This window comes from Felis catus, chromosome B3 (assembly GCF_018350175.1).
Source record: "Felis catus isolate Fca126 chromosome B3, F.catus_Fca126_mat1.0, whole genome shotgun sequence".
Taxonomy (NCBI): Eukaryota; Metazoa; Chordata; class Mammalia; order Carnivora; family Felidae; genus Felis; species Felis catus.
This window is the reverse complement of record NC_058373.1, coordinates 73,185,876-73,209,273: the sequence shown is the minus strand read 5'-3', so window position 1 is coordinate 73,209,273 and position 23,398 is coordinate 73,185,876. Positions and strand designations below refer to the sequence as shown.

The 23,398-nt window shown below is 41.1% G+C and overlaps 1 protein-coding gene across 3 annotated transcripts in view; it reads left to right on the top strand.

Moving 5' to 3' along the window:
* Positions 1-23,398, top strand: part of DAD1 (defender against cell death 1) — a 118,188-nt gene that overhangs the window by 2,065 nt on the left and 92,725 nt on the right. The window contains exons 2-3 of one of the 3 annotated variants that reach the window (XM_003987450.5): positions 7,697-7,871; positions 18,306-18,547. In XM_003987450.5, coding sequence (XP_003987499.1) covers positions 7,697-7,827 — 131 coding nt within the window. In that variant the 3' untranslated portion in view covers positions 7,828-7,871; positions 18,306-18,547. Of the gene's footprint in view, positions 1-7,696; positions 7,872-18,305; positions 18,548-23,398 lie in introns of those variants that run through there. The other 2 variants (XM_045059666.1, XM_019832791.3) reach the window with 2 other exon arrangements.

Below are 23,398 nucleotides of genomic sequence, written 5' to 3'. Positions count from 1 at the left end.
GGCTTGAAGCCATGAACTGCGAGATCGTCACCTGTACTGAAGTTGGATGCTTAACCTACTGAGCCACCTAGGTGCCCTGGGAACAAATTCTTAAAGATGTTTATTTATTTTGAGAGTGAGAGTGGTGTCCATGTGACAGTGGAGATGGGCAGAGGGAGAGCGAGAGAGAATCCCAAGCAGGCTCTGTGCTGTCATCGCAGCGCCTGACTTGGGGCTCGATACCACGAACTGTGAGATAATGATGTGAGCTGAATCAAGTCAGATACTTAACCGACTGAGCCTCCCAGGCACCCGAAAACCAGATTTTTTGAGCAGATAATTTTTCCTGTTTTTGAAGCTATTGTATCTACAGTTGAGTTGGCAGACTCCCTACCCACCTCCCTAGTAAGAAGTCATAGCTTGTCTTTGAGGAGAATGTCTGTGAAAGGGCACTTTATTAGTGGAGTCAATATAGGGTATTGGGATTTCCAAAACTGTTAGATTACAGGTAATTGGGCCAGAGAAATGAAAGTTGCTTCAGGAAAAGAAAGCATTCATCGCAGTTCATAGTTACCATCAAAGGGTATCATCTGCATTTCTTTTGACAGCGTTGCCCTTATTAAATGCCCTTACTACCTCTCTGCTCATTGTTAGCCCAGATCCTCAACAGGAGATGTTTTAAAGTGTGTGTGTATGTTTAATATTTATTTTTTGAGACAGGGGGACAAGGATCTGAAGCATGCTCCACACTGCATATAGTGAGCCCCAATGCGGTGCTCAAACTCAAAAACTGTGAGATCATGACCTGAGCTGAAGTCATGCTCAACTGACTGAGCTGCCCAGGTGCCCCTCAACAGGAGATATTTTAGTGGGAAATTTGAAATTTGGAGTTTATCCTTTGTTGTGATTGTTGGGAAGGGAAGCCTTGTACCTGTTTATGGTGCTGGGTTGCTAATTATCCTGTGGTTTCCTGTTGGAAGAGGAGGGAGGAGGCCATTTAGCTAGAGAATGGGATTGTAGGAGGTTATGTTGAAAGTTTAGGTAGTGCGGATGCTAGAGCTTTGAGTGCCAGGCCAAAGATTTTATTCTGTAGGTAATGGGAAAGCATCTCAGGATTTAGATTTTATTTTATTTTACTTTATTTTATTTTTATTTATTTACTTAACTTATGCAATCTCTACACCCAGTGTGGGGCTTGAACTCAAAACCTGGAGACCTAGGAGTTGCATGCTTTTCTGACTGAGCCAGCCAGGTGCTTCCCCCTCTACTCCCTGCTTTTTTTCTAAATTTGAGTAAGGGAGAGACTTACAATTGGTGTTAGCCTACAGTGATGAATTGGAGGGAAAACTTACTTTGTCTGGTTTCCTAATTTCTTTTTGGCAGCCTGTTTTGTTCCATTCCTTCTACATGTGTTAATTTAACATATGTTCTTTGGAAATTGATCAGTATATTTTTAACTAATACAGAATGCTATCACACTTTTTTTCTTTTTTCTTTCTTTTTTTTACTGTCACATTTTTAAAAAACCTGGTATTATTTGGTCTCAGTGAAAATAGTCTGTTTTCTTCTATTCCCTTATGGCTAGGAGACTTACCTGTGGTTTCAAGGAGCCAGAGGTAGAAAATTGCCATTGAGAAATCTTTTTTTTTTTTTGGATCAACAGTGTAAAGTATAGTAAGCTTGAAAAGACAGATTTCAAATTTCCTTAGCAGCTGACTGTTTATCTTATGGTTAGATATCTCTAGCTGAGGACATCTGTCCCTTTGTTAGAGTAACATTCCCGGGTTGGCAGCCCTTCTAGTTTCCTTTTTTACCCTAAGTGAAATCCCTCTTTCTACTCATTCAGAGTACTATTTAGGAGAGATAAGCAGAAAACATGAAGATTTTTAAAAATAAGTCTTTGATCTTGAAATCAGTTTTTAAGTCATTTTACAACTTTGATTTATTTTATTGTCTAATCTATATGAAACAGTTTTGGATTAAAAAAAATAGTTCGTTTCTTCCAGTGTACAAATCCAAAAGCAGTTTGAATTTAAAGGGCAAGGAGGCCTAATCCAGAGTATTTATCTCATGGGAGCTATTGGGCCATGTGGACTGGGGTCCAGCATTTCTTTGGGAATTATCTATCAGATTTATGGGCCCTAATATTATCTACCATAACTGCTATCCCAGAGATTGGAAGTTTGCTAACCTTGTGCCTGTTTCTAAATCTCTTTCATATCTGTAGCTAGCTCTCCATCCCCAGTGACCAAGGCTTTCAGTATCTCTTGTTTATTTATTTTTTATTAAATTTTTTTTAATGTTTATTTTTATGAGAGGGAGGGACCGAGCATGAGCAGGGGAGGGGCAGAGATAGAGGGAGACACAGAATTTGAGGCAGGCTCCAGGCTCTGAGCTGTCAGCACAGAGCCTGATGCAAGGCTTGAACTCACGAACTGCAAGATCATTACCTGAGCCATAGTCGGATGCTTAACCGACTGAACCACCCAGGCACCCCTCAATATCCCTTATTTAGACCACTGTAATCTTCCTCACTTGTCTCCCAACCTCTGGTCTCTCTCCCTCTGGTCTGTCTTCCACTTGTGTTTGTGGGCTCGATTTGACTTGCAAATCAGATCATTGCACTCCCTGCATAAAATTTATCAGTGTCCCAGTGAAAAATTAAAAACCTTAAAAAAATTTGTTTGTTTGTTTGTTTGTTTTTGAGAGAGACGGAGACAGTGTGAGCAGGGGAAGGGCAGAGAGAGGAGACACAGAATCTGAAGCTGGCTCTAGGCTCTGAGCTGTCAGCATAGAGCCCGACACAGGACTCGAACTCATGAACCATGAGATCATGACCTGAGCTGAAGTTGGAAGTTTAACCAACTGAGCCACCCAGGTGCCCTTAAAAATCTTTTTCATGGCACCAGGCTCTTTCATGATCTGATCCCATCTATATCTCCAGTTTCACTTCTTGTCTCCGCTTCCTTTGTACTTCATACCCTAGCATTAGTTACTTGATATTCTCTGAACGTGCTGTGATGTCTCAAGCTATTTTACTTTTGCTTGACTGCCTGGGAAATTCCTTTGTTTCTTAGCTTAGCTCAAGTGCTGCTTCCCTTTGGAACCGTTCCCTGACTCCTCCAGCAGATTTTGGTCTTTTTTCTATATTCTTATTTCACGTGTGTGTGTGTATGTGTGAGAGAGAGAGGGTGGGAGGGAGGTGTGGCACTTTGATACTGTGCTGTATATATTTGTGTGTCTGTCTTCACTCTGGAAGATGGGCCTCTTGAGGAAAGGGACTGTCTTTTCATCTGTTCATCTTCAGTGCTTAACACTGTATATGTTAAATCGTGAGTGTGCCCGTAATAATTAAGTGGATACTAAACAGTTATGTGCCAGATTCTCTGCCATGTACTGAGGATGAGCTGTGAGACCCACAGACATGGTCTCTGTTGTCCTAGAGTTTATAATCTAGTGGGAGATACAGACATGTACCTGGATGGAGTGCTCTGATGGAAAAGTATGGTGAAAATAGGCACATGGGCACACATACAGGACCACTTACCCAGTGGTCCTATAATACTCCCTTAAATGTTTGCTTTTCCAAAATAATGCATTATAACTTCTCTCTTAACTCTCTTCTGTATATTCTCTTTTCCTTTATTCTCAGTTGATGATCTTGTTTTATTTACTTTTTTACTAAAAAGGTAGACAGGAATCCTTTCATCTTCCAGCAAGGAATCCTAGCAGCACATCTGCACCTGTACCCTTACTCTTTGACTTCCCATGATAATGGTTGATGTGTCCCTTTCCTGTCCAATGCCAGCTCCTTCACTTGGGTAGTGTTCTCTTGTTCCCTCAGGGACTCAACTTCTGCAATCATCTTTTCATTCTGCATTATTCTCTCTCAGCAGTTCTTCCTGCCCATGGGTCCTGTCCTCATGCTTTAATAAAATCACCTTTTTGCACCAAAAACAAAACAAAACAAAACAAAACACCCACCCCCCCCCCCCCCCCAAAGCCTCTCTCTCTACTGGATCATTCCCATCATATATGCAGACTCTAATATTATCCAATTAAGGGCAGCCTGGGTGGCTCAGTCAGTTAAGCATCCGACTGTTGATTTTGACTCAGCTTATGATCTTACAGTTTGTGGGTTTGAGCTCCACGTAGGGCTCTGCACTGATGGCATGGAGCCTGCTTGGAATTCTCTCCCTCTCTTTATCCCTTCCCCTGCTTACACGCTCACATTCTCTCTCCCAAGAATAAACAAATAAAAAAAAAAAATTTGGCCCCAGAAACCCCTCCAGCTGCCATTCCATTTCTTCCCCATCATCACAGAATGCCTTGACAGAATAGTTGCTGTTTCTTTCTCACTTTCCGTTCATTCCTTACCCCACTCTTGAGGTGGTCTATTCCACCGCTCAGTGAAACTGCTTGCCATCTTGCCAAACCTAATGGCCATCTATTTCACTTTGCCTGAATGCGCAACAACATTTAGTATTTAACATGGTTGGCTGCTGCCTCCTGTTGGAAGTACTTTCTTCTTGAAGCTTTTATAGCACTACACTCTCCTGGTTGTTCCTTCTCACCTCATTGGTTTTCCCTTCCTACTGTTTGTGCTAGGTACTTCTCTGTCTGAGGACATGATGCTAGATACCTCCTGTTCTCCAATTTCTTTCCGTAGGTGAGTTTAATGTCTATATAACTACAATTTACCACATTGATGTTTTTAGTTCTGACCCATTCCCTGCATTCCAAATTAGTAAATCCTCTTGCCTCATCTTCACGTGATGTCTGGTCTGAAACTCCAAATTGAACCTTTCCTTGTTTTATTTTCTTTATAGCACATAATCACTACCTGATATTTCCTTGTTTATTTGCTTACTTATTATATGTTTCTATTAGAGTGTAAGTTTCTTGGGAGCCAGACTCTTGTCTGTCTTGTTCTGTGCCATGTTCCCGGCACCTGGGGTGATGCATGGCACATAATAGGTGCTCAGTAAATAATTTGCTGGATGAATGAACATTTAAGGAGATAGATTGAATTAGGACTGCTTAAATGAAGTTGTCTGCCTTAGGAGGTAGTAAATTTCCATCTTTGGAAGTGCTTAGGGAGAGACTGAATGATCATTTGTGGAGGAGCTTTTTGAACAGATTTTCTTTGCCATGTTTGTATCCCAGTGCTTATGAGGGATAGGACACCCCTATCAGTAACACAGGTTCTGGAAGGTTTGTAATTCCTTACCTAGGGATGGCTTATCAGGTTCTAGTAGTGGTGAGTATACTTTGGAAAACTTCCCAGGTGATCATGCACCTTCTGCCAGTATGCCCCACCCCCACCTCTTCTTGGGCATTTTATGTATCAGATGGGTATTGGCCTTTATAACTCCAAGGTCCTTTCTGTCTCCATGGAACTCTGATTCTTACGTTGTCAATAAAATAAGGTGGCTTACTGTGATTGTAGTAATGAAAATGCATCAATTCATTACCTTACCCACCTTCACAGGGAGCTTCTCTTTTGTCCCCTCATATTTTCTGAAACAGAACTCTGTCCCCACCCTCCATCTCTAGAGCCACTGTTACTAGTTTGGTATCTATTTCCCCATATTTTTTCCCAGGTTCCAACTAACCGAAATGAGAAAATATCTTTTTCCTTTTTTTTTTTTAATTTTTTTTCTTTTAACGTTTTTCTTTATTTTTGGGACAGAGAGAGACAGAGCATGAACGGGGGAGGGGCAGAGAGAGAGAGGGAGACACAGAATCGGAAACAGGCTTCCAGGCTCCGAGCCATCAGCCCAGAGCCTGACGCGGGGCTCGAACTCACGGACCGCGAGATCGTGACCTGGCTGAAGTCGGACGCTTAACCGACTGCGCCACCCAGGCGCCCCGAAAATATCTTTTTCTTAAGAGAAATGGAGAATGGAATAATTTTTTGGCTTTTTTTTTTCTTTCACTTGATATATCTCGGTTGTCTTTACTGTCAGGATATAGAGAATTTATCTCTCTTTTTTGAAATAATTGCATAGGATTTCATTGCATGTCTGTAGTGTAATTTATTGAAATAATCCCCTTGATGACATTTGGACTGTTTTCACTTTTGTTTTCCAACTTTATGAACATGCTGTTAGAAATTCTTTGTTCTGCTAGACAAATTCCTTATTCAAAAAGTAAAAACATTTAAAATTTTAATGGATATTGCCAACTCTCCCAAATGGTTGAACCAGTCTGTACTCTCCACAGCGGGATTTTAATTGGTTGCCCTTGCTTCAGTCAGTGTCCTTCATATTTTGAAGAGTCCAGGTGCTTGAAAAGATCAGTAGTGTTTCACAGTATTTACATGTTTAAGCATAATGAAAACTGTTGCCATGGTAATGGCCTCTGGAGAACTAATCTGGTAGTTTTCTGATCTTTGGGTTAGATCTCAGTTCATTTCGTTTTCTTGGTTGGTGATGTAAGGGCTGTTAGCCTGAAGCAAATTTAGATTTTCTTAAGTAGTGTAATTATTTAACACAGGCATAAAGATATTTTGGAAAAATGTACTCGTAGAGCTTCCATTTCATGTCAAATGGTGACTGTGGCTAATGTATCAGGTTGGCATCTTCAAGGATCTAGAGTGTGGCAGTGGAGAGTTCTCTGTCAACGTTATATAGTTTAGATCTCTTGCCTTTTTTTGAGACAAGCAGCTGCTAGAACTTTAATATCAAAGATGATAACTATGAGGTTCTCATGGATAAGCATCTTCTATTTATGGTCTGTGCTATCCAATATTATGCACATTTTATTAGAAAATAATTCACAGTTTGGGGTGCCTGGGTGGCTCAGTCGATTAAGCATCCGACTCTTGATTTTGGCTCAGGTCATGATCTTGCAGTTTTATGGGCTTGAGCCCTGCATAGGTCTCTGTGCACTGACCGTGTGGAGTCTGCTTGGGATTCTCTCTCTCCCTCTCTCTCTCTGCCCCTCCCCTGCTCATACATGCACTCTCTTTCTCAAAATAAATAAATGAGCTAAAAAAAAAAAATTCACAGTTTTATAACTTTTTGTCATTCAGCCTGGCCTCTTTGTTACTGCCTCACCTACACCCCAATCGAGGTGTAATTATAAATTTAAGTCAGGAGATAGGAGAGTTCTGAAGATATGTTAGTAATATATATCTTTTTCTGAGTGAGCTTTTGGTTTTTAACCTGAAACATATATTTTTCTTTTAACTTAAACATGAACATAAAACTGAGTTGTACCATCATGAATTCTTAAACTCACCTGTCTGTCCGGCACCCAGAGCAGAACATTACCAGCACCTAGAGCCCTCCTTGCACCTTCCCAGTCATTCCTCTTCCTGTGAAAGAGGCTTATATGGCTTATATTTTCGTGGATTGGTTTGCCACCTGTTAAACTGTATATAGATGGGATCATACAGCATGGGTTTTTTGGTGTCTGGATTGTGTTGCTTAACATATTTGTGAGAGGTCTTCATATTGTGAAGTTGGTTTTCACTGCTGTATGGTACTTTATTGTGTGCATATGCCATAGTTTATCCATTTGCCTGTTGAGAGACATTTAGATTGTTTCTCGTTTGGGGCTGTCCTAGGTATCATTCCTGTATGTGCCTTTGGATGCACTTATGCATCATTTCTGTTAGAATTATTGGGACGTAGAGTATGGGTGTGTTCATTAGCAGTCATATTTGTGTTTTTTTCTAGATAATCATTTTCATGTTTTGCTTCTTGTGCAGTTTGCCTCAGGATACAGATCAACCCACAGAACAAAGCGGATTTCCAAGGCATCTCCCCAGAACGAGCTTTTGCTGATTTTCTCTTTGCCAGCACCATCCTGCACCTTGTCGTAATGAACTTCGTTGGCTGAATTACTCCCATTTACTTAATTGAGGAGTAGGAGGCTAGAAGAATGTAAGTAGTGATCATAGCCCTTGTGCCATAATGTTGATTTTAGGCATGGAAGTTGAGTGTGGCTGGTTTTGATTATAGTTGCCCGGGTTCCCATATTGCTGATAAGACATTTGCAGAATTTTCTATTGGAATGCAAAGCATTAATCTGATCGTGAGTCTTCAGTGCTGTCTCTCTTGGTCATTGCCTTCTCTTCTCACTGTTTTGCAAATCATTAAGATAACAGAAAGTAAGACTTTGCCTGTAGCTAATACCTAAATTTCTGCATCAGTAACTTCATGAAAATAATGGAAATCTTGGAAGAGACATAAATTGTAGGTTCTGCCTGGAGATTTGCTCTATAATTTTTTTCTTTGATCTCAGGTAACTTTTAAATGCTGGGCCATTGTTCCCCTAGTAGAGTGCTCACATCTGGTAGACATCCAGTATATGCTGAATGAAGGACTGTGGCCATTTGCTAATAATGTGTGCTAAAGTGGAAATAAATGGGGAAATTGGATTAGCTTGGGGGAAGACTTTAAAATATATGATGAGATGTCATTTGGTTCGTTTGCCATTTTCCCTTTATTAGCGTAGAACTCCTTTTTCTCTAAACTCTGATATAGAATCTCAGTATATAAAACAGCAATGGAGCTGGAGTTGTTTTGATTGACAGAATTGAAAAGCCCTCTCTGCTTGGCCTTTCTTCCTCCCAAGCAGAATCCTAAATCTCTAAGAAGCACATGAGTGGTTTCCAAACTGTGTGTTGACACTGTTATTTTATATATGAGAAAACAGAGGCCTTCTGTGGCCACACAGCTAGGTGGTTGCAGAGTGGTGCCTTCCCTAGTGGTGCTCTTGGCCCAGTGCTCCTCTAGTATCCTACCTGGCTTACGATGAGTGAATGCGCTCTTTTCTTTGCCTTTCCATCATAACATTTAGTGTTGCTATTGGGTGGTAGGAAAAAAAAGAACCTTAGGAAATGTTATCCTTTTTGGGGGAAGAATATCCTAGGACTAGCCTCTGTCAGTAAGAAATCTGTCATGTTTGTACTAATCAGCAGTATAACACAAGAGTTAGCGACTGTGTCCAAAGTGTATGCAATAATGCGACAAGGACTGTACATTAATTTCTGGCATGAATGAATCGGTTGCTTACAGTGTTCCATGGATTCTTTTTGTTATTGATAACTGCTTCAAAAACAGTTCTGTTAATTCAGGTAAGGTTTCATTTTTGGTAGTGGTAAGTTGACAGAAATGATTTATTTCAGTGAAAAAGTTTGAGAAGTACTTCTTTCTACTATTCTGATACAGTTTAACTCTTTGGAAACCTGATCAGGGCTTGAGTTGTCCCCCTCCCTCCCCTTACCACACCTTCTATGTGGCAGTCAGTGCCTCGTTACCGGGAATACAAACAAAAGTAAAATGTGGCTCTTAACTTTTCTAGTAGAGGAGAAGGCCTATAAACATAGCAGTTAAAATTCAGCATAGTTAGAGCCACACCAAAGATCTGAACAAAGTACTGTGGGAGTCCAGAGAAGGGAGCTATATGCCATTTGGGAGCGGAGGCAGCAGACAAGGTATCTGAGGATGATAACTCTTTGAGTACAGCTAAAAAACCAAACCACCAACATTGACCTTATACTTGCAAACCTCATGAGTGACTCTTGGGCTCTCTGATAGTAACCTTGCTGGGAAAGTCATAAGTCTTTTGACTGATTTGCTTTAGATTACTAAAATTATTTTTTCTAGAGGAGTCATGTGTATGCTTAGGAAGGGAACAGAGCAAACAATTCAAGGGTGTTCTTTAGGCTCAGGGAGATACCAAATCATGGAAAATGATTTCCTATGGCCGACGTGATTGGAAGAGGACTCTGCTGCAGGGAGCCTAGTATTTCAAAATTATGACAAAAACAGAGACAAAAAAGCAGGCTCAGCAGGAATTGCATACTGCAGACCATATCAACAACGTAGGGCCACTTGTTCAACTGGGAATTAATGGGCCCAAGGTAGAGCAAAATCTTCCAATCCCAGATTACAGTGGTAAATCATTCTGTAGAGAGTATGCTCATTGAAAAATCCTTTTCTCGGACATTGCCCAAAAGATTTTTCACAGAGATCATTTGTTTGACACAGGTTATACTCTCCTACTTTTAAACCTGTATCTATTTTCCCTTTTTATGTGCTTCTTTTTATTTTAGCTTTTTTTTATTTTTAAAAAGTTTATTTTTGAGAGAGAGAGCAAGCAGGGAAGGGGCTGAGAGAGAGGGAGACACAGAATCTGAAGCAGACTCCAGGCTCTGAGCTGTCAGTACAGACCCCGACGTGGGACTAGAACCCACAAACTGTAAGATCATGACCTGAGCTGAAGTTGGATGCTTAACCGACTGAGCCACTCAGATGCCCCTAACCCTTTTTTTAAGTTTATTTTATTATTTATTTTGAGAGAAAGCAGGGGAAGGGACAGAGACAGAGGGAGAAAGATGCTGTCAGTGCAGAGCCTGACATGGGGCTTGAACTCATGAACTGTGAGATCCTGACCTGAGCCAAAATCAAGAGCTGGATGCTTAACCAACTGAGCCGCCTAGGCACCCCTGCCCTTTTTATGTGTAGTGTGCCAAAACACTTTTAAAATATTTTCCAAGTAAGTTCTCAATATTTGTACCAACTCAGAAGGTAGAACAAAACAGATTGAACATTCTCTATACTTGCCAAGTACATTGAAGGTTGGGTATAAAAAGAATAAACATCTATAGTGTACGCTCTTGCATGAATTTAAAACTAGCAGCTACTCTGAAAAAAGGCAGATCAGAAGAAAATGGCATTGAGTTGAAAAAATAAATATTCAAGAAGTAACTAAATTAACATACAGATAGTGAGAGCTCACCATAGGTCAGGATTTAAGTGCTTCTTGTTCTGCGTCTTTTATTTATTTTTTATTTTTTAAAAGTTTATTTATTTATTTTGGGAGAGAGTTCGAGCAGGGGAGAGAGGCAGAGAGGGAGAATTCTGCGGGGCTTAATCCCACAAACCACAAGATCATGACCTGAGCCGAAATCAAGAGTTGGACACTTAACTGATTGAGCCACCCAGGCACCCATGTCTTACTTTAATTTTAAAATAACCTCATGAGGGGGGCACTTGGGTGGCTCAGTCAGTTGAGCATTTGACTTGGGCTCAGGTCATGATCTCAGGGTTCGTGGGTTTGAGTCCCTGCGTTGGGTTCTGTGCGAATAGCTCAGAACCCGGAGCCTGTTTCAGATTGTTTCTTTCTCTCTGCCTCTCCCCTGCTCATTCTCTCTCTCTCTCTCTCTCTCTCTCTCTCTCTCAAAAATAAATAAAACATTAAAAAAAAAAAGCCTGATAATCCAGAGTGACTTCAAAAAAGTTTTCTTATACCCCATTTTTGCTTGTTTGTTTACTATAAAGTATTTGACAATTGCAGAGTTAAAGAAGTGTGTTTAAAAAGTCAGCTATTGGGGCGCCTGGGTGGCTCAGTCAGTTAAGTGTCCATCTTTGGCTCAGGTCATCATCTCGCGGTCTGTGAGTTCGAGCCCTGCATCAGGCTCTGTGCTAACAGCTCAGAGCCTGGAGCCTGCTTCGGTTTACGTGTCTCCCTCTCTCTCTGCCCCATCCCCTGCTCACGCTTTGTCTCTCTCCATCTCTCAAAAATGAATAAACGTTAAGATTAAAAAAGAAAATCAGTTATTTATCACTGTGCTTTCCTTATTATTTTCTTTGCTTTTATTATAACAAGTTTAAAAAATACAGAAAAGTAGAAAGAATAACCTAACCAATCGATGCTGGGAATTAAGATTTTGAACAGATTAGGGGTGCCTGGGTGTCTCAGTCAGTTAAGTGTCCAACTTTGGCTCAGGTCATGATCTCTTGGTTCGTGGGTTCAAGCCCCGCATCAGAGCCTGGAGCCTGCTTCAGATTCTGTGTCTCCCTCTGTCTCTGCCCCTCCCCTGCTCGCACTCTGTCTCTGTCTCTCAAAAATAAATAAACATTAAAAAAAAAAAAAAGATTTTGAACAGATTAGACATTGTAGATTCAGCTGAAGTTCCTTTCCCTCTGCTGGAAGACCTGAGCTTCATGACAATTTCATTCAGCTAGGACTAATGTGAAACCTAGATCTATTAACACAGCCTTTTCTAACCTTTAGCCAGCCTATGTGGTCTCCCGAAAACCCATCCTGTGCCACTCAGTTGGCAGCACTGGTTATATAGTTGGCTAAAGTTTATTTATTTTGAGAGAGAGAAAGAGAAAGAGAGAATCCCAAGCACGCTGCACACTGTCAGCGCAGAGCTCGATACGGGTCTCAAACTCATGAACCGTGAGATCATGACGGAGCTGAAGTCTGACGCTTAACCACATGAACCACCCAGACACCCCTTACTTTATTTTTAGGCAAACTCCACACCCAACGTGAGGCTCAAACTCAGTGACCCCAGAGATCAAGAGTCGCATGTTCTATGACTGAGCCAGCCAGGCATACCACTCATGATAGTTTTTAGATGATCCTAAAAATGAAAATGCAAAAGTAAAAAATGCTCCTAGTGACCTTCGGAGTTGCTGATTAGTGCCTGGCACTTAGGTGGCTGTAAATTTATTTTGGATGAATTTATGACACAGTTCAGTAGATTTGAATATTTTAAAATTTACATACTATCTGTAAGTATTTCCTATGTTTGTTTCTTTACGTCTGTGAAGTTCTTTTCAAAATTTGTCAGCTTCTCTGAGGTGTTCTGAAGGGAAATTAAGAAGAGGGACACAGCTCCATTGGATCACAGTTTGGGAAGGGAAGTTCCTGATGACAGGGTCCCTGGATCTGAGGGAAAGTGAACTGGGCACAAGGGACAAACCTGAGCTTGGAAATGTGCTCAGCCCCTGGGGAGGTTGTTTGCAAAATGCTCCAATGCTCATGCTAAAATCTTATTAGTGTTGCTTTGTTTTTATAATAGAGACCATTCTCCCACAGATCTTTAAAAATTCATGGTGTTTAATCCTGGCTGGAACAAGGGGACTAACCGAGCTGGGCAGAACAGAACTCTGACAAGCAGTGCTGTTTACAAACAATTGCTATTGGCTTTTTGAATTTATCAGGGGAGCACAGTAGTCCCCTATTCTCTGTGGGGGATGTGTTCCAAGCCCCCCAGTGGATGCCTGAAACCACCAATAGCTCCGAACCCTATGTATACTATTGTTTTTCCTATATACATATACCTGTGGTAAAGTTCAGTTCATCAGTTAGGCCCAGTAAGAGGTTAACAACAGTTACGAATCACAAAATAGGACCATTATATACTGGAATTAAAGTGTTGTGACTATATTCTCTCTCAGAACATCTTACTGTTCTGTATTCACCCTGCTTGCGATGATGTGAGATGATAAAATGCCTATGTGATGAGATGGAGTGAGGTGAATGATGTAGGTGTTGTGACCTAGTATTAGGGTACTATTGACCTGATAGTACTTTAGAAGGAGGGTCATCTGCTTCCCCTGTGATGGACTGCAGTAACTATGGAAAGTGAAACCTTGAATAAAGGGGTACTCCTGTGTAGTGTCCTAGAAAATTTCCTCTGGACGGGAATCTAAATATTCTTTAGGCTCTACTGCCACCTAGTGGGTCGTACATTTCCTGCCGAGAATGTACCACTACAAAGCAAAAGTTGAGTTGGGTGGGGGCTGGGTGGGGGTGGGGAACACTGATACCTTTGTGATAAAATCTAGTTTTTTTCCAGTCACAGGAGGGCAGCAGAGGTCCAAGTGGGCTTACATGCTAGGTGGGGGTGGCTTTACATTCTGACCACTGGTGGGCACTGTGGAGTTAGGCTCCAAAGGTCATGCAACCTTAATGTGGCTTAGGGATTTTGTTATCCAGGGAAGACCTCAAGTGCACAGAGACCCACAGATTTTCCCTTTATTTCCTTTTCTTGTCAGTTGAAGAGCACCTTTTTGGTTCATTCTAGACCTGTTTTTGTTCCCAACATGACCTCCACTGGTAATAATCTTTAAGTTTTTTGAACGGGGCGGGGGGGGGGGAGGGGGGTGCTGTTCAGTTTTTATTTCATTTTCTCTTTGACACTTCCTCTTATTGAATTAGAGCTAGCCACCAAGTAAGTTCTCAAAAAAGGAACTATTCTAAATTTGTAGACTGTATTTTGAGCTAAGCACAGAGTATAATCTTTTTTTTTTCCAGCCCCCTTTTTTCACCAGATGGAGGGGGAGATTCTGTACCCATTATTAAGGCCCTAAATCTGCTTATTTTATTTACTAAAAAACACTAGTTAACGACTAATTGGTGATTGAACTCTGTTTTGTATTTGGTCTGTTTAAAGCTCTCAATAAAAAAAATATATCAAGTAGAGTTGTGTTTATGAAGTTCATTGCTGCCCTAACTCCTTACTCCATCCTTTCAGCTTGGATAATTCCTACCCAAGTTGTATAGGAGTCTTTTCTGGGGCCCATTGTGCATACCTGTAGTGCTGCATTTAGCCAGTAGTTATGAAACTGTTCATTTGCTTTCCTGTCTCTCCCACTGAACTCTTAAATTCCCTGAAGGACCTCAGGGCTTAGCATGAGGGGAACAGTCACTGTGCATGTTTGTTGAATGAGTGTATGAATAAATAAACCCTTTCAACTGTAAGAAAATGCTATAAAAATAGCTAAGTCATTAGTTACATGGATGCTAAGACATGGAAAGTGCTGTGGAAGAAAGAAGCCAAGGAAACAATTTGGTTGAAGGACTGTAGGGTGGAACACAAGCATGAGACTAGAAATTGGAAGGCCTGCATTGTAGAGTTTGCTCTATTAACTAGTTGATTGGACAAATAAGCTTGTTTCTGAGGCCCAGTTTCCCTATGCACATCATCTGGATGTTCATCACTCTCTTGCAGCTGCTATAGCCTGTGATTATTAGAATTCATGATAGTTCCCAGTATATTTCAGGGAGATTGTGCTGTTTGTGTGGATCCTCAGTTGAGCTTTGCTTTTTTTTCTTCAGTTGCTTTTTATCCGTGTTACCAGATTTCCATCATCCATCCACAAGAGGTAGAAAGTTAGTGTCACTATATACAACAAAATGCACAATGTTTGCATAAGACCTTTTACAAAATTAGGTAACATTTGGAAATGTTTTACGGTTATCATATTATCAGGCTTGTGGGACTCACATATACTCTTAGACACATTAACCCATGTGATCCTGTTGCCTCTTCCTGCAATGAGGTTGATGAATGATAGTATTCCTATTTTACACATGAGGTAATTAAACCTTAGTGAAATTTAATTTTTAAAAAGTAATCTCTACACCTAATGTGAGACTGGAACTCATGACCCCAGGATCTGGAGTCCCATCCTTCACCAACTGAGCCAGCCAAGTGCCCCCCAACCTTGGTGAATTTTAAATTAACTTGTCCAGGCCCTGGAACTGTTAAGTGACTGAGTGGCAACTTGATAACAGATACTTGACTCTAAACGTTCATATTCCTTCTTCTCTATTTTGTTCAGAGACTTTTGGATGACGAATTACATCTTCTTGTTAAAAGGTTTTCATTAAAAATGTTAAGCTTCTTTTTTTTCAATGAGAAAGCTTAGGAGAGATAAGAAAAGATGAAGGTAGGCTCTCTAAAATATTTCTGCTGGGCGCCTGGCCACCCATGTTGAGTGTAGAGATTACTTAAAATTAATAAATAAAATATTTCTACAAAGTTGGTCATCTTGGGTCCAGAAGACATGCTAGAGAAGGCAGATCAGGAGACCTTACTATCCAGAGGGGATGACCTTGGTGCAGTGCCCTCTAGTAGAACTCTGCAACGTGGAAATAGTTCTAAGTCTGTACCATCTGGTATGGTAGCCACTAGCCATGTGTTGTTAATGAACATTTGAAATGTGCCTGACTGAGGCACTGATTTTTACATTTTATTTAATTTTAACTAAGTTTAAATAGCCACGTATGGCTGGTGGCTTCAGTGTTAAAGACAGCACGGCCCTGGAAAAATCTATTAAACTCCCAGTACCTACTGCTTTCCTCATCTATGAAATGAGAGGATCAGACTGCTTGATCTGTAAAGCCCCTCTCATTTTTAGAAACACATGATTTGTGCCTTCTGAGATTGTAGTGATTCACATTGAGCTCGGAACCTAGAATTTCTGCAGAATGGCCTTGATTCACATTTTCTTTAATTTCACTGTTAATTGGGTGACCGGGATCCAGGATGAGATGGGTTTGAAGGAAAATCACTATTTGAGCCTATCTGCTCAGTGCTAGTGTCTGAATAGAGATGCTGCTGGAGAAGAATACGGATTCCAAATGGAAATGACCCTGTCTGGCATCATCTTTTGTGTCTATACAGAGAATAATTATTTTTAACTTTGTGTTGTGCCTGGCTTTCTTTTAAGGTGATTAGAGCAGACTGATCAGATGGCACTGTCTTTTCTGCATGGGTGACATAGACTGAAGAAGTCATGCTAATTTTTCTCAGTAGGTGCCTTCCATTTTGCATGTCTTGATACTATGGGAAGAAATTTGATTAGTTTCCTGAAATCTTCATCCCCTGGTTAGCAGTTGAAGCCATTCTTCTGAGCTGTTGAATAGTCCAGTTTTGTTAACATTTCAAAGAATCCTAGCTCCTCTGCTTTTAGAATACTATCTGGTAAATGTAGCTTTGTCTTAAAAGAAGGAAGCAGGTCTTTGTTAAGTAGAATTTTCTGAAAACCACTATCATGAGACTTAGGTCCTGAGTCATTTTTGCCTTCTAGATGGACCAGCCTTCGTGTCTTAGATTTGTTTGACTGTTTTAATACCATAGAAGCTTAAAACTTGACTTTTGTACTAAGCTGGGATTTCTTTTATAATTCTGTCTCAAGGCTCCTCACTCAAATGATCCTATGTTCTAGTCTGCTCTCACCTGGGCCATTAGAACTGGTGCATTCATAATTCATAGTCTGTGGCCAGAGTGTTTTTTTTTTTTTTTAATTAATTAATTATTTTTTTGAGAGGGAGAGAACACGAGCAGGGAAGGGGCAGAGAGAGAGAGAGAGAGGGGAACAGAGGATCCCAAGCAGGCTCTGCTGACAGCAGAGAGCCCGACGTAGGGCTCAAACCCACCAACTGTGAAATCCAACTGACCTGAGCTGAAGTTGGATGCTTAACTGACTGAGCCACCCAGACATCCTGAGAGAGTTTTTGCTTTAAGAAATTTGATGGAGTGGGGCACCTGGCTGGCTCAGTTTGTAGAGCATGTGACTCTTGATCTTGTGGTTGTGAGTTTGAGCCCCACGTTGGGTGTAGACATTACTTAAAATTTTTTAAAAAAAGGAAGTTTGGTGGAGTGAATAGGTGAGTTTTAACAGGTCTGTTTGTTCACTGTGAACACTTTTCCCTGTTTTTTTTTTTTTTTTTTTTTTGCTCTTTTATGCATTTCTCACAATTCTATTGATATAAGAATGTTCTACAGTTCTGTATCATGTCTGTAAGTACCATTGTTACTGACATAAAAGCACTCTGGCTAGAAGTCTAATATCTTTCTATTAAGCTCTGATGCTAGAATCTCCAGGTCACCTTAACTGGTATGCAAAATAAGGTGATGCCCTTTTACCTGCCAGGATGGCTCAGCTCTTCTGAAAGGTAGTGTTTTCAAGCCCTTTTCAAGTCGTGGCAGCCAAAGAAGATTGCAGAATTTTAATGGCACACTGCAGGAGAAATGGCTACTGACGGTTCAGTGTGTTGGAGCCCCTAAATCTAAGGGGCCACTTTCTGGCTGCACCCTTAGCGCAGCACATGAGACGCTATGAGGAACCCATCTCACAGCTTACAGCTCGCATCTCAAGTGACTAGCAGTAGGACGGCTGCTTCTCTTGGAGTTATCCTCCACCTTCTTGCCAAAAATAACCTTATCTGTCAGTGCAAATTATTTCTTCTCTTTCCGTGTTAAATTTGAGATTGGGAGTTTTTCTCTTTTTCTTTGGGAGTTTTTCTTTTACTTTTCTTTTACTCCCTGTTCTTCCAGCTGAAATGTAGTGCTTTGTAGGCTTTCTAGATCCAGAAAAGCCCTGGAGGCTCAATTGCAACCCCTTCCACCCCCCCCCAAAGAGTTTGTGAGCCAGAGAGGTCAGAGTGACTTCTGTTAAGTCACGTAGCTTATTAATTCTAGAGCGGAGTTGAAACCCACGCCTGCAACTCTTAGTAAGTTTTGCCTTGGTGTGCTTGGGATTCAGATTTGAACATTCCTTTTTATGGATATCTCTGTAAAATGTTCTGTGAAGAATATTTGCTTTATTCTGGTTCTTCTAGCCTGGCTTAAATGCTGTCCAGAATTTGGGAACCCCATAGTTGTCTTTGTCTTTGTGGGTTTAGAATTTTGTTGGAAGGATTTGGGGCCCTGTCTTGTAGTGTTTTAAGACATTTTTAAAAACCTTGGATATCTCTCTTACCTTTCTGCTTCTCTCTTTTAGGTTCACTTTTTGCTTTCCCCTGGATAAGAGCTTTTGAGATGGCAACTTGGACACGTGGATTTTCTTCCGATTTATACTTCCTACCGACTCTGATTTGGAATGTAGGTGGAGAGCCCAGAGAAGTTCCCTTGCTTCTGTGTTAGAGCAGTTTTGTAATGAGCATTTATGAAGATGGCCTCTACTTTCCATTAAGTGGGACCTCCTTTTTGCCTTTCAAATTAATAAACTCCATGCCACTCCTTCCTCTGCCTGTGGCTTTTTTTTTTAATTTTTCTTCTTTACTGGTATTAAAATCCTTCTTTCCCTTCAGTCCTCTGCAGAGCTCTTTAGGAGTTGATAACTTGCAAATGTGAATCTGCTTCCTTGTTTTCATTAAGTATATCTGAAGTTAATGACAAAAGGCAGTGCTGACGACCCTGGGAAATGACAGTCCTTTGTCTTTTCCCTGAGGCTGGTAATCCTTTACTAATCCCTCACTTGTTACAGGTGGTTCCATGCTTATGACACAATGCATTCCTGGAACTGCATCATTAAGCACTTTGTTAGAAATTGAACTAAGCGGGTACTTCCACATTTACATGTTTCAGCTTGCTTTGGTGGTGAAAAGTGGAATGTAACTCTTAGGCAGTGTTAATGGAGTGCAGGATGTGAGGGTTGTTTATGTGTTTGCTTATAGGAAATGGTACTCTTCAAACCACTTGCGCAAATAATTCTCTCGTTTTGTTCTTTCAACTGTCTCGGGGGTTCTAATTCTCATGACATACGCGAAGAAATTAAAGATCAGTTTTGTCACTTGCTTAAGATCAGAAGTCCTGACACAGCTTGTGTAGAGCAATAGATCTGCTGGTTGAAGTGTAGGCATATTTATGTGTATCATGCTAGCAACTCTGTTTCCATCTTGGGTGCTATATATAGGAACTAAGCTATGCTGAGAATTCCACCATTTAAATTTAGCTGACTACTGAGATGACGGGTTATGCTCTAGAGGTTTTCCCAACTTGGCTGTACATTAAAATCGCTTGAGGAACTTCAAAATGAGAGCCCAGTGCCCAGGTCACACCCCAGACCAATTAAAAATCTTTGAGGGTGGCATCTGTACTAGGTACAGCTGATCCTCCTATACAGCCAAGTTGGAGAAGCCCTGGTCTGCATTCTTGCTACTCAAAATGTAGTTCTCTGACCAACAGAATCACCTAGGAACTTTGAAAAGGAGAGTCTCAAGCATCCGACCCCCCCACCCCAGATCCTATAGCAGCAAAATCTTTAACATGGTTCTCATGTGATTCATGTGCATATTAAAATTTTTTTAAATCTTTAATCTTTATTTATTTTTGAGAGAGACAGAGTGCAAGCAGGGGAGGAACAGAGAGAGAGGGAGACAGAGAATCTGAAGCAGGCTCCAGGCTCTGAGCTGTCAGCACAGAGCCCAAAGCGGGGCTCGAACTCATGAATTGTGAGATCATGACCTGAGCTGAAGTTGCTTAACCGACTGAACCACCCATGCACCCTTTATGTGCATATTAAAGTTTGAGAAGCACTAAGCTAGAACAATGGTTCTCAAATTTTGGTATATCTCACAATTCTTAGAGATACTGGTTCACTAAAATTATCATTGAGCAATTTAATTTCCTTTAAATGGTATACCGATAAGCTTTATCAGGAGGCTTCTATTTTTAGCCTAGATTGATAAACAGGTATTTTGGATAAAAAGTCTGAACTTTGAGGCAAATGGGTCATAAACTGGAAATATAAATTTTATCAAGGAAGAACATCATAATTTTCAGAGACTTTAATGTACAGGTTTTGATGAGGGAGCGTGAGGCAAGCTGAGGGCAAAGTACAGGGTAATAGCACCCAACCCCTCCCCCAAAATGGGATAGCCTGGCTACCCAAGAACAAAGGAAAGGGGTTTAAGTACTTGGCCATGGTGATGTGGGAAACTAAGGCAAATGAAAAATCAAATTCCCTACTGCTTATAGCCCATTGACAAGTTCTTGAAACCGGCAGAGTGACCTCCCTCCAGGAGCTCAGCTGCCTCAATGATGACACTTTGCTAGGGGCAAAAGAGAATCTTGCCTTAACATCCTGATCCCCCAGGACCCTGTAACATATAACATGTTATTTTTAACATATAAAAATTCCTTCGGAAGCTTCCTTTATCTCAACTCCTCCAAGATACATGCTGGCAATCATACTCCAAGCTTATGGCCCCCTGATATACATCTGAAGGGTCTCATGACTGAGGTTTTACTGAATGGAAATAAATGGCCTTTTCCTAACAGCAGCTAGCCCCTCAGGGTCCTGGAAACCTTGCTTCCAAAATTCCTTAGAGACTTAAGCTGTCCCTAACTCCTTCCCAACCTGAGGGTATATAATCAGTTACCCATCACAACCCCACTGCAGCCCTTCCTGCCCACGGGTCCTGTCTCCATGCTTTAATAAAATCACCTTTTTGCACCAGTGTCTTCAAGAATTTTTTCTTGACTGTCCGTTCCAAACCCCACCATCACTCCCAAAACTTCATCAGGTTTTGTTTAATGCCTTTCAATGATCTTGAGATACATAGTTAATCAGGTTAGCTATTGTTTCAGAGGCCATTTAACCCACACCAGGGACCATCAACTGGAAACATTCATCTTTGAAGTGTCTTTTTCCCCATATGTAATAGGGCAAAATGCCTATAGAATGCTTTTGGAGTTCGGGTTTTTAAATTTAGTTAAAAACTCATTACAAGTGACTCACTTGTTTGACTTGCTCGGTGGTTCTCAGCTATGCATATACAGAAGAGTTAGCTTTGGAACTATTCCTTCAAGCTTAAAAGAATGTGTTACCCCTACTCCACTCCCCTAAAGGAGTTTCTGACTCTTAGGGGTTTTTTTTTTTTTTTTTAGCTGAAGTAGCTAAAGACATGGTAGATGAGAGGCACTGAACCAGGATAGGTAATCTGTTCATTAGATGCCTCTTCTTATTTCTGGACCTTTCTTAATACCCACCAGTGGTGTTGCGATAATGTCTCTCCACGGGCCTTACCCATGGGTGCTCAATACAACATGTGGAACGAGTGGATTTTGAGTACTACGGTACAGAGAGTAGCAGCATTTCCTGCTGCTTCTAGCTAGACACCTTTTATAAGGTGGGTTTATTTTTATTTTCTGTTCTCTTTTGTGGGGCCGGAAGCCATTTGCCACAACCACTGTACAGAGTCTGTTCCCTGCCATTCTCTGCAGCCGTGGGAAGCCCAGCCCTGAGCACCTCCTGCCCACACATTTCCTGTGCCCTATCACGTGGAAACCATCTCATGTGTTTTCTTCTCTTAGCAGCCTATACCTTTGGCCTCTTTGATCATACCCTTTCATCTCAGGCTTCAAAATACTTTTGTTATGATGGTTGGAAAATACTTGGCGAGGTCACAGAGGCCTGTTCTCTGGTTGTGGAAGTTCAGAAGTGAGCACTGGCCAGTTACCAGAGGCTTGGGCTGTCTAAAGTTTGAGTGCTCTATGACTTTGTACCTACATTTCATTTAAAAAAAAAATTCAACAAATATAAAAAAAAGGGATCTCTCCTGTGAGGGGACCAGAACACTTCTCGGAACAAGGATTCTCAGATGAGGGAAATGAGAAAGAAGTAGGAGGAAGCTTCTGCAAAGCAAAATAAAGCACATTGGCTGACATTGAATTAGTAAGCAGGTCCATGCGTATTGCGAAACTTCTATCGATGGGATGAAAAAGAGATGTATTTTCCAGCCACCCCTTCCCCCTCCCCCAGGCAGCCTGGTGTTGCAGAAAGCATTTTGTTTGACTGGAAAGTGTTGATTTAAGAACCTGTTCTGCTGCTTATTGTCTGTATTGACCTTTTGTGCTGTCTCTAAAATTTAGCAAATAATTAGGCACCTAGGTACTGCACTGCATAGTGCACAGGGTTCTAAAAGGTAAGAACCCTTGCTGTCCAAGAGTGAGTGATTTGACATGGAGTGTCTACCATGTGCCTGCAATGGTATTAAGTGCCCTCCTGCTGTTTATGTTTCCCTATAAATCCCATGAGGAAGGGGGTGCTATTCCTTGAGATGAGGAAATGGAAATTCAGTCTGCAAGTGTTTGGGTTTGAATCTTATTTCTGTCTTATTCCAAAGCATTTGGATTAGGCTTTGAGTGCAATAAATAATAAAATAATAAGCATGGGGATAATAATACTTCACATGTTGTCCCAACAAAATGTAAGTGAAAGTACCTTGTTAATGTAATTGCTCTACAAATGTGTCCGTACTCTCATGGCTGTCATCAGAAACGCTGAGGACCATTTCACACATATTGCTTTTTTCCCTCAGCTGCACATCCAGTTTTACTGGCTTTAGGCTATAGGACTATGGTGGCCAATGGCAGGCCTTCCTCTCCCCAGAGGAGAGAGCCCTCGCTGCCAGGAGCCCTCATTAGGTCAGCTATTCAGGCTTGCTCTGCTTAAAAAAATTTTTTTTAAATGCTTGTTTATTTTTGAGAAAGAGACAGAGCATGAGTGGGGGAGGGGCAGAGAGAGAGAGAGAGAGAGAGAGAGAGAGAGAGAGAGAGAGAGAGAGAGAGAGAGAATCGAAGCAGGCTCCAGCTTGATGCGGGGCTTGAACTCATGGTCAGGTGAGATCATGCATCACCTGAGCTGAAGTCATATGCTTAACCAGCTGAGCCACCCAGGTGCCCCTGGCTTGCTCTGCTTTTTAAAATTCAAGGATGAACACTTAGGTTTTAACTTTTTATTATAGAAATTTACACACACACACACACACACACACACACACACACACACGACTAGTAAACTCCCAGATGCTCAACACTCAGCTTCAACTATTAACATTTTACCCCAATCAAGTTTCAGGATATTAATTAGTAAGACATATCTGGTGGGAGAGCTCTTTCTTTCTATTCATCATTGAGTTAAAAAAATATTTGAGTGCCTACTCTGTGCCAGGTACAATAGATACAGAGGTGATCAGAACAGACCAGGTGCCTCCCACTCAGAGCCTTAAATCCTAGCTGGGACGAGAGCCACAGCAGCACATAAATAGAATCGTGTTGTTCTTTGGGGAGTGGAGGACATAAACAATG